We start from the raw sequence: 11,817 nt of genomic DNA on the forward strand, positions 1-11,817 counted from the left end.
AGGCAGTCATTGTAAATAAGAATTTGTTCTTAACTGACTTGCCTAGTTAAATAAAGGTTCAATTTTTAAATACCAGTGAGCTTTTATGTGACACAACTTAATGTTGATAACTTTGATGTCAGTCAGTAGTATACATTTTAGCCACAGAACATCTGTTATCAGATATAATGACAGGGTGTGCATAATGTTTGGTTCACAATTTAGAATGCTTTACTGCAATTACATTACTTTGTAGCTAATTACATAGTAATTACCCAATTGAGGCGGGGTATGTGATTCAAACCTTGTACATATACAGTGATTTGCATTGTGGCCTATAGAATGGGTGTAGTAAAAGGCCAGCAACACTCCGTATTATTCAGTTCCCCATGAAACACCATATATAGATTATGCATTTGCTATTAAACACAATAAAAAATCGACACTGATCAAAATATAGTTGCGATGTTTTGAACTGCGGGCTTTTATTTTGAAGGTTTATTCAAAAAACATAGAACGTGACGTCATCGTTAGTGTCGCTAGCAGAATAGTATCAAATAGTTCAGTGACATCAAGCCCGCCGAAACTCGTGTGACTGTCATCAAGGTAAGAAAGTCAGACACGGAAGAATAAAATATATTGTCGTGACTCGCACAGTTGGCGCGATAAATAGACAGTTGAGTTGCAACAACGCGAGTTAGGCTAGGCTAGTTTGCGCAACACTCTCAGTCAGTAGCGAGCTTATAGCTATATATGCTAGCTATTGATTGCAATTTCACATAGTTTCATTTGTCTGATATTCATGGTAGCCGATTAGTTAGCTAGATTCACCAGCTACCATGTCATAAGCAACCTAATAGCTTGCTGCGCTAGTGCAACCGGCTAGGCCATGCTAGCCACCACCATTAGTGGGTTTTTACGTGAACTGCGACATAGCGGATTAAACTCAACGATTTACGATGGAGTTGAACCACGATTAATGTGGGCGGACTGGTGCTTGATGTCACTTAAAATGCCATTATTCTGTGTAATTGCGGGTTGTCATTAGTTACCACAGCCACAAAGTCAAAAAAGGTCTATATCGTAGAAAATCATGGATACTAGCTTTTTGGTGTTATTAATATAAGGTTAGCAGTGTGGTTAAGGTTTAGAATCAGATTCAAGAATATACATTTTACAAATAGGCGTTTAGCCATAATTGACTTTGTGGCTGTGGTAACTAGGGACGACTACTTGCGGGCTATTTGGGTGCTGAAATCAGTAGTTATTTTTATAAAAACGTCATTTTATGTGACATTTATTAGGATCACCATTAACTGTTGCAAAACTAGCAGGTACTCTTCCTGGGGTCCACACAAAACGTGACATAATACATAACATCAATAGACAAGAACAGCACTACATACATGTAGGGAGCGATGTCTCTCGTCATGGATCGCATTTATTTTGGGAGATTGTAAAATATGACCTTTTCATTCAAGACAGAAAAAAACTATTGTTTCAGTAGAAAATAAAACATGTTTTGTTACTTTTTCTTCAACTTGTTTCTATAACATTCTAGCAAGTCAAGGTAGCTTACAGAGCAGCTAGCTAGCTAAGAGCTAGGCTGTTTGCTAGCGACCTAATAATTATAATAAAATACGAACGTCAATGAACTAAAACGGTAGGCAACAGTCATATGCACAGTCTTAACAACCAATGTGTATTTTTAACATATTAAAATAGTACTTATAGGAATGGGTAATTGTTTACAAGTTGCTAGCTATCCCATAAACCCCTCGTCGGAAACCACATATTTTCATCTTCAGTGGTTTGGTAAATTCTTCGACCGACTGAAGAAGACGCAGAGTTTGAAAAAATTCAAACGGAGTGGTTGTTTTTATTTATCTAGGCAAGTCAGTTAAGAACACATTCTTATTTACAATGACGGCCTACCGGGGAACAGTGGGCGTTGTTCAGGTGCAGAACTACATTTTTTTTTTTTAAATCTTGTCAGCTCGGGGATTCGATCCAGCAACCTTTCGGTAACTGTCCCAATGCTCTAACCACTAAGCTACCTGCCGTCCCTGGGAATTAAATGCATGCCTCCTAAATCTAGATACATTTCAACGTCAAGTCAACACATTGCTGCTATGTTTCTTGCCATTCACTAACGTCCACAGCTAAGTACTCGGCAGTCCATTTCTGTTGCTCTCTTGTTGTTTTGGATGTTGGTGTCCGGGGTTCAGACGGAGCAATGCCGTCAGATCTTGCCAAGAAGAAGGCAGCGAAGAAGAAGGAAGCTGCGAAGTCCCGCCAGGCGCGTACCAAGAAAACTGATGAGTTTAATGGGGAGAACGACCAGCCAGAGAGCCAGGAAAATGGAGCAGACAGCAATGGTGAGAGGAGTGAAAATGCACTGAACAGTTATCAATTATATAATCCGTTTTGGATTAATATGTCCACTGGTTGGTTGAATATAAATTATGCTAAACTTGTGACACTTTCTCTGCTGGGAATATATCTTTCAGCACTATTCCAATGGCTTCCATTAACCAAGGTGTCTGACAGCATTAACCCTCACGCTAACACTCTACTTGGGCTTAATATAGTCAACCAGACTATTGTAATTGACAGGGGTGGCTAGCCTGACCAAGGAGCTGGATGAGTTTGAGCTGAAGAAGCTGGATGCGCGGGCGGTGACGGGGGTGCTGGCGTCCCACCCCAACAGCACCGACGTGCACATTGCCAGCCTGTCGCTCACCTTCCACGGTCAGGAGCTGCTGACCGACACCAGCCTAGAGCTCAACTCGGGACGGCGTTACGGCCTCCTCGGCCTCAACGGCACAGGTAGGTAGTACCACCATAAGTCGTCGCATAGGGGCGTAGCCCTACGCCAGGTGCCACAACCTCAATGATTTTCACTGACGCATTTCTCATTTGTAGAGGGTCTGCACTCAAAAAAATTGATTTTCAAAGTATTTTTTATTTATTTAGAGGCAACAGAGTTAGGCCATCATCTGTGTGTGTTTTTTCCACTGTGTTCTTTGGCGTGACCTGACACTCACTGACACATTTCTCTCTTCATTAAGTGTCATTTGATCACCATTTGCATGTTACCATTGCAGCTTAAGTAGATCTTAAATGTGGATGTGTGCATTGTATTTGAAACCCGCTGCTAACGTATGGCGTTTCCTCCTGCCAGGAAAGTCCATGTTGTTATCAGCCATCGGCCATCGCGAGATCCCCATCCCCGAGCACATAGACATCTACCACCTGACCAGGGAAATGGCCCCCAGTGACAAGACGGCCCTGCAGTGTGTGATGGAGGTGGACGAGGAGAGGATCCAGCTGGAGAAGGAGGCAGAGCGGCTGGCAGCCGAGGACTGTGAGTGACAGACATACTGTATCTACAGTGCCTTCGGAAAGTTTTCAGACCCCTTGACTTTTTCCATATTTTGTTACGTTACAGCCTTATTCTAGAATGGATTAAATATCCCCCCCTACCCCTCCCCTCAATCTACCCACAATGCCCCATAATACAAAGCAAAAACAGGTTTTTAGAAATGTTTTCAACTTTATTAAAAATAAAAAACAGATACCTTCTTTACATAAGAATTCAGACCCTTTGCTATGAGACTAGAAATTGAGCTCAGATTCATACAGTTTCCATTGATAATCCTTTGAGGTGTCTCTACAACTTTATTGGTGTTCACCTGTGGTAAATTTAATTGATTGGCCATGATTTGGAAAGGTACACACCTGTCTATATAAGGTCCCACAGTTGACAGTGCATGTCAGGGCAAAAACCAAGCAATGAGGTTGAAGAAATTGTGCATAGAGCTCCAAGACAGGTTTGTGTCGAGGCACAAAGATCTGGGGAAGTGTACCAAAAAATGTCTGCAGCGTTGAAGGTCCCCAAGAACACAGTGGCCTCCATCATTCTTAAATGGAAGAAGTTTGGAACCACTAAGAGACTCTTCCTAGAGCTGGCTGTCTGGCCAAACTGAGCAATCGGGGGAGGTGACCAAGAACCCGATGGTCACTCTGACAGAGCTCTAGAGTTCCTCTGTGAAGATGGTTGTCCTTCTGGAAGGTTCTCCCATCTTTGCAGCACTCCACCAATCAGGCCTTCATGGTAGTGGCCAGACTGAAGCCATTCCTCAGTAAAAGGCACATGACAGACCGCTTGGAGTTTGCCAAAAGGTCTGATGAAGCCAAGATTGAACTCTTTGGCCTGCATGCCAAGCGTCACATCTGGAGGAAACCATCCCTACGGTGAAGCATGGTGGTGGCAGCATCTTACTGTGGAGATGTTTTTCAGGGACTGGGAGTCTAGACAGTTTCAAGGGAAAGATGAACAGAGCAAAGTACAGAGAGATCCTTGATGAAAATCTGCTCCAGAGCGAAGATTCACCTTCCAACAGGACAACAACCCTAAGCACACAGCCAAGACAACGCAGGAGTGGCTTCGGGACAAGTCTCTGAATGTCCTTGAGTGGCCCAGCCAGAGCCTGAACATGAACCTGATCGAACATCTCTGGAGAGACCTGAAAATAGCTGTGCAGCGACGCTCCCCATCCAACCTGACAGAGCATTAGAGGATCTGCAGAGAAGAATGGGAGAAACTCCCCAAATACAGATGTGCCAAGCTTGTAGCATCGTACCCAAGAAGACTCGAGGTTGTAATCACTGCCAATGGTGCTTCAACAAAGTACTGAGTAAAGGGTCTGAATACTTATGTAAATGTGATTCATTTTTTAAATTTTATACATTTGCAAACATTTCTAAAAATCTATTTTTGCTTTGACATTATGGAGTATTGTGTGTAGATAGTTTTTTTCTCTCAATCAATTTTAGAATAAGGCTCGTAACAAAATGTGGAAAAAGGTCAAGGGGTCTGAATACTTTCCGAATGCACTGTATTTTACAAAGCACCTCCACCTAATAGTTCCATTTAAATGATGAAAGGTAACTGGGACATGGTTCGAAACCACCTAGTTGTCTTCTCCCGGGAAACAACCAGGTGCACAATAGTTATCTATTCATAAACAATGTAGCTGAAAATGTTCGCCCCCACCATCCCTCTGTAGCTGAGTGTGAGAAGCTGATGGAGTTGTACGAGCGTCTGGAAGAGCTGGATGCAGACAAGGCAGAGATGCGAGCCTCCAGGATCCTCCACGGCCTAGGCTTCAGCGCCGCCATGCAGCAGAAGAAGCTCAAGGACTTCAGCGGAGGCTGGAGGATGCGTGTGGCTCTGGCCAGGTGGGAAAGCGAACATGATGCTTTACGATTAATGAACTGTACTGCAAGTTGAGTTGGTCTCTACGCCTTCTCAACATCCCTTAACGAATTGACAGTGTTGGTTTTGTCGGTGATGATATTCTGGCTCCCTCTACTGAACACTGTGAGGATACTGCCATCGTTACCCAATTTATTACTGAGATGGAGCCAACACACCAAAAATATAAAGGGTTTGTTTCACACTCATGACTAAGCCTTTTCCTGAGCCAATGCAAGTAGTGTCAGATTGTTATGCAATGAAGTAGACAGGTTTCATTACTAGTGGCAGATGCCTGGACATGACCTAGTCATCAGTTTTCTTACCCAGTCAGATCTCAGATTACCTTCACAGTTACATTGCAATAATGAGTAGAAAAATGTCTGGAATAAATGCTTTTCTTTTTCCCCTCTTCATTCTCCTAGAGCTCTGTTCATCAAGCCCTTCATGTTGCTGCTGGACGAGCCCACCAACCACCTGGACCTAGACGCCTGTGTATGGCTGGAGGAGGAGCTCGCATCGTGAGTGTGCTTCATCTGCCAATGTCGATCAGTTTAGTAGTCACGTGCATTTGAGATGTGCTGAACGTCCCGATCCCTTGTCAGGTTCAGGCGAATCCTTGTGCTCATCTCCCACTCTCAAGACTTCCTAAACGGAGTTTGCACCAACATCATCCACCTGCACCAGAAGAAGCTCAAATACTTCACGGTAAGAACACAGCAGCGAGCTCACTCACCCCCTGGTCAACAGACGCGATCGATTCACTTTCGCCACAATACTATTTAGCAGTTTATCAAAGCGGCATTCAGTCACTAGCCTGGTGGAACCTGCCAGTTTGCTCCTTTCACCATTGTTTTAGTTAATTGATAGATTTTTATTTGACCATTTTAAAATACTTAAACATATTACACCTGGCAACAGATACACATACATTGAAGTGAAAAAGAATTGTGAATGCAGCGATCATGCTCGTTCCATCAGGCTATTGAGTCACCCCCTAGAAGGCAACCATGTATTGTGCAGTAGAGCATTATTATTAGAATCGGCTGTGTAATGCTAGAGCAAGAACCAAAACTAGAGCAAGAACCAAAACGTGCACCGGGGGGCAGGACCAGTGGAGGCTGCTGAGGGGAGGACGGCTCATAATAATGGCTGGAACGCGCAAATGGAATGGCGTCAAACCATGTGTTTGAGGTATTTGATACCATTCCACTGATTCCACTCCAGACATTACCACCAGCCTATCCTCCCCAACCTCCTGTGCCCAGGACCAAGTTTGAGAAACCCTGCACTAGAGTATCCTGGGTAGACACAGCCAACTGTGATCTCATCACACCTTAAAGGGAGGAGAAGGGGGGGGGGTTATGGCCTGTTGCTAATTATGCATGCGAGACAGTGTGTTCTTTTCCTTCACCGAATGGTGTGGGATGACCATGCAAATTCTATTTTTCCGAATGAAAGGGTAACTATGACCAGTACGTGAAGACCAGGGAGGAGCTGGAAGAGAACCAGATGAAACGCTTCAACTGGGAGCAGGACCAGATCTCACACATGAAGGTAGGCGACGCCACATTGTGGCGCTGCAGAGTACTAATACTACCCCCCACGTGGAAATATTATTCCCCTGTACTGTAAAAGTATGATAGCCTAAGTCCCGGTCTGTTTGTGCTATCCTTGACACTCATCGTCATGCCAAATGAGCGTCAAGGACAGCAACGGAGTTGACAAAGGCGCCAATCGTGGGAACCAGGCTAAAAAGGCATGATGCTTTACTCCGACGCCGTCTCTCTCTACCCGCTGTGTAGAATTACATTGCCAGGTTTGGTCACGGCTCGGCCAAGCTGGCGCGACAGGCCCAGAGCAAAGAGAAGACGCTGCAGAAGATGGTGGCCTCAGGGCTGACTGAACGTGTGGTGGATGACAAGGCAAGAGGCTCACTGAAACATTTTCAGTATGTTAATGTACTGGACTGAATCACATCCATTGCTTTCTAAAAGCCATTCACGGTTTACTCGTGAACAAAGTAGTGTATACTCTTAGGAATAAATAATAGGTTGTTCACGCTATGGCTAATTTTAGTGTTTCAGTGGTGGTAATCATCTCTCTCCCTCTCATAGACACTGTCGTTTTATTTTCCTTCCTGTGGAAAGATCCCCCCTCCTGTTATCATGGTTCAGAACGTTAGCTTCAAATACAGTGACAACCAGGTCAGTAAGTAGAAATGAACGGGTTTTTAATTGGACGTCTCAGAGCTCGTTTCTTGTGTTCCGTCCTCATTCACTAAATCTGCCGATTCATCCTCCAGCCACACATATACAAGAACCTGGAGTTTGGCATTGACCTGGACACGCGAGTGGCTCTGGTGGGGCCCAACGGAGCAGGGAAGTCTACACTCCTCAAACTCCTGATGGGAGAGGTAGGTGGTGCCATTTCAGTCAACTCTTTGTTTTACCATCTCGTAAGGACAGTATGGCATATACCGTAAAACCTCTCTTTCTCTCCAGCTGCTCCCCACTGACGGCATGATCAGGAAACATTCTCACGTGAAGATTGGCCGATATCACCAGGTAGGAGAAAGGACGTAGGAACATGACACATTGCCTGGTGGTTCCTAAAGACGGCCATCGCATGCTGGTTGCTGGGTTTTGATTGACAGGCATAAATACACTCTGATTTGATGCATGGATGCTTCAACTCGCCATAGCCCGGTTGCAGAGACATAAACCTGCTTGAGCATAATATGCTGACTAGACCGGACACGCGAGTGCGTCCGCGTGTTGATTTTTGTCCATCCACAACAGACGCGATCAGGCAGGTTGAAATATCAAAATGAACTCTGAACCAACTATACTGAACAAAAATATAAGCGCAACATGTAAAGTGTTGGTCCCATGTTTCATGAGCTGAAATAAAAATGTCCCAGAAATTTTCCATACGGACAAAAGCTTATTTCTCTAAAATTCTGTGCACAAATTTGTTGACATCCCTGTTAGTGAGCATTTCTCCTTTGCCAAGATAATCCATCCACCGGACAGGTGTGGCATATCAAGAAGCTGATTAAACAGCATAATCATTACAGGTGCACCTTGTGCTGGGGACAATAAAAGGCCACTCTAAAATGTGCAGTTATGTGTCACAACGCCACCGATGTCTCAATTTTTGAGGGAGCATGCAATTGGCATACAGACTGCAGGAATGTCCACCAGAGCTGTTGCCAGAGAATTTAATGTTAATTTCTCTACCATATGCTGCCTCCAATGTCGTTTTAGAGAATTTGGCAGTAATCACAAAACCAGCCTCACAACTGGCGGGGCTGCCCAGTCATGTTAAATCCATAGATTAGGGCATAATGCATTTATTTCAATTGACTGATTTCCTTCTATGAACTGTAACTCAGTAAAATCTTAATTGTTGAATGTTGCGTTTATTTTTGTTCTGTATATATTAATTTGGGGACAGGTTGAAACATGAAATATTCATGTACATTTAGCTAGCTAGCTTGCTGTTGCTAGCTAATTTCTACTGAGATAAACATTGGGTTATTTTACCTGAAATTTTTTATGGATCTTCGTAGAATTTTGACCCATTTTGAGTCACATAAAATTGTGTTCTCCAACAATTAATCCACAGATAAAAGGGGAAACTCAGTTTCTAGTAATCTCTTCTCCTTCAGCCTTCTTATTCTTCTGTGGACTTTACACGGCGGTGGCAACCAACTTTGACTGGTGTGTGGACCTCAGTTCATCTTTCAATCACCCACGTGCTCCTAAAAACCAATGATATGGGAGAGGCGGGGCATCAAACGTCAAAAATAGATCCAAGTTCTATTTTAGCGCCTGGGTACGCAGATGCTCGTTTGTTGACGCGTGAGCAATTTGGATGAAATTGAGTAACATGCGTGTGTACATTTATTTTGCAACGCTCATGCATGCAACGCGGGCGGTGTGGTCAGCATGTATGGGTGCTGACAATGGGATTTTGTGTCTGAAAATGTGGGATTGAGTCAATGGTTTTTCAAATGGGAGTTATCGTTTGTCGGATGATAGACAAGAGATTGTCCATCTAAAATCCCACTGTCCGCCTTTTTACGTACGAAGCTTATTTTGAAAATACTTGACTTAACTTTTTAGACCAAAAACAGACAATAGATACATTTCAAGTGCGTTCGTGTGTCTCTGGCCGACGACCTAAATGCCTTTTGTCCTTCACCAGCACGTACGCTTGTTAAAGTGCATCTGAATGTATCTAATATACCTGTATGGTGTTATCTCTCTGCAGCATCTGACAGAGCAGCTGGAGCTGGACCTGTCTCCTCTGGAGTACATGATGAAGTGCTACCCAGAGATCAAGGAGAAGGAGGAGATGAGGAAGATCATCGGCCGCTACGGCCTCACAGGAAAACAACAGGTGAGACCGCAGAGCTCGGTCCGGGCCCAGGATCCCTTGGAGAAGCATTGATCGAATTAGATTGGTCACCTGGTATAGAAACGACTTTCGCATGATTGTACCGTCGTCATTGATAGTACAGGAATAGTGACTTTGAAAGCTTTTCCCGTGTTTGTTCGGAATACCTGTTCCTGTCAAACCCTGTGTCTTTTAATCCTCCACAATCATTGTAGCGTTAACCTGTGGTGTCTTCTGGTGGGTACTTACTGGTGGGATTTGATAGTTCTTCAAGAGCATGGAAGCACTTGCACTCCTTCATGGTCCTTACTCTGTCCTCTCTCTCCCCTAGGTGAGTCCGATCAGGAACCTGTCGGACGGCCAGAAGTGTCGGGTGTGCTTCGCCTGGCTGGCCTGGCAGAACCCCCACATGCTCTTCCTGGACGAGCCCACCAATCACCTGGACATCGAGACCATTGACGCCCTGGCTGATGCCATCAACGACTACGAGGGCGGCATGATGCTGGTCAGCCACGACTTCAGACTCATCCAGCAGGTACCACCATTATATCTTCCCTGACCGGTCCCACATCTATACTTCACATCACTTAAGTCTTAGACCGCGCTAGGTAGTTACAACATGGATAATCTCTCATGGACAGACACATGTAACATAGGATGGCATCGTAGTGTCTGTCAACAGACTGATGCGACGACGTGATCATTTGTACAAATCAAGATTGCGCAGGTGTGCACATCTTTTCAATTTCAGAAAGGGAGGGGATTTTTTTGCCCATGCTTTGGTTGATAGTCTCCAACCCCCCTAAATGGAAACTTCGCCAGTAACTTTTCTCATAAATCTTCCCCCAGAACCTAATCGAGCACTTGGGTTTCCGAGATACAATATGGATAGAATTGGAGAGAAAGGGAACATGTTTTCAATTGAGGTTTGTTCATTGCGACACCAATTTTTTTTTTTTTTTCCCCAGGTGGCTCAGGAGATCTGGGTATGTGAAAAGCAAACCATCACCAAATGGAACAGGGACATCCTGGCATACAAGGAACACTTGAAATCGAAGATTGACAAGCAAGCGCATGACATCTAGAGCCCCTGCAATCTGAGCCAGTAAACCCATAATGGATTTGGCCTCCAAATGCTTGTGTGGTGGAACAGTAGTCCTCAGTGCTCCGGCGGGAAGTTTCCTCCAGGCACAGATCTAGGATCAGCTTCCCTCCCCAAATCCTAACCATTAGTGGGGAAAATGCAAAACTGACCCAAAGTCAGCCTCTAAGGGCAACTTCACCCTACACCCACCTGCCTCCAGCTCAGGCTGCACTCTGATTGGCTGATTCACCTCAAAGTGCATTATGGAACGCATTCCATATTACTGCCGTCATCATAGAAAAAGTTTTAGATTTTTTCTAATAAGTGTAACAGCCAAAAATGAATGCAGCAGCTTGAAGGTCATTTGTGCAAAAGAGCATTAATTATGCCTTATTTTTATTTAACGTATTGCAATAACGATTTGTCTGAATAAATTACTGAATTGACAATTGAATACTTACTGTCTGATATTTTGGGGTCTTTGAACAAATGAAACATCTTCCAAAATGCAGCTTTTAATTCTGCATTTTCCTTTGACAATGTAGGGAATACAGTGCACTTATCTAAACCATTTTGAGAAAATAAACTGTATTTTACATCTGTGTAAACATAACATGAGAAGCAAAACTATATTCATTATGAACGGAGATGCTTTGGATTCCTGCTGTTGAACCCAACCACTCAATATGCAACCCAAATCATGGCCCACTATTTGCTTTGAGAAGTCAACCTCTCCACAACCACCAACAATGCTTAGCTTTCCAGTTGCTGGCTAATCAAATGTTAGTACGGTTGAAGTCAGAAGTTTACATACACTTAGGTTGGAGTCATTAAAACTCGTTTTCTAACCACTCCACAAATGTTTTGGTAAGTCGATTAGGACATCTACTTTGTGCATGACAAGTCATTTTTCCAACAGTTGTTTAAAGACAGATTAATTCACTGTATCACAATGCCAGTGGGTCAGAAGTTTACATACACTAAGTTGACTGTGCCTTAAACAGCTTGGAAAATTCCAGAAAATGTCATGGCTTCTGATAGGCTAATTGACATCATTTGAGTCATAAGTCAGGAAGTTAACTCTTGGTCG

General features: G+C 43.8%; 1 protein-coding gene and 1 non-coding gene across 3 annotated transcripts; both read left to right on the forward strand.

Moving 5' to 3' along the window:
• Window positions 1-467: 467 nt before the first annotated feature.
• On the forward strand, window positions 468-11,181 carry LOC106590172 (ATP-binding cassette sub-family F member 2). Of its 2 annotated transcripts, XM_014180856.2 has the most exons (15): window positions 468-585; window positions 2,208-2,357; window positions 2,596-2,808; window positions 3,164-3,346; window positions 5,052-5,223; window positions 5,665-5,760; window positions 5,845-5,947; window positions 6,701-6,796; window positions 7,045-7,164; window positions 7,357-7,446; window positions 7,545-7,655; window positions 7,744-7,806; window positions 9,518-9,646; window positions 9,975-10,178; window positions 10,612-11,181. In XM_014180856.2, the coding sequence occupies exons 2-15, from the start codon at window positions 2,216-2,218 to the stop codon at window positions 10,726-10,728; spliced, it is 1,839 nt and encodes a 612-aa protein (XP_014036331.1). In that variant the 5' UTR covers window positions 468-585; window positions 2,208-2,215; the 3' UTR covers window positions 10,729-11,181. The 2 variants fall into 2 exon arrangements, with proteins under 2 accessions (XP_014036331.1, XP_045567006.1); XM_045711050.1 differs by lacking the exon at window positions 468-585 and having other exon boundaries at window positions 2,028-2,357; window positions 2,571-2,808.
• LOC123731582 (small nucleolar RNA SNORD100) lies at window positions 5,326-5,408 on the forward strand. The gene has a single exon (XR_006762790.1). It is a non-coding gene; the product is annotated as a small nucleolar RNA SNORD100 (small nucleolar RNA).
• Window positions 11,182-11,817: the final 636 nt, after the last annotated feature.

The sequence above is a fragment of the Salmo salar genome, chromosome ssa29 (genome assembly GCF_905237065.1).
Source record: "Salmo salar chromosome ssa29, Ssal_v3.1, whole genome shotgun sequence".
Lineage (NCBI taxonomy): Eukaryota > Metazoa > Chordata > Actinopteri > Salmoniformes > Salmonidae > Salmo > Salmo salar.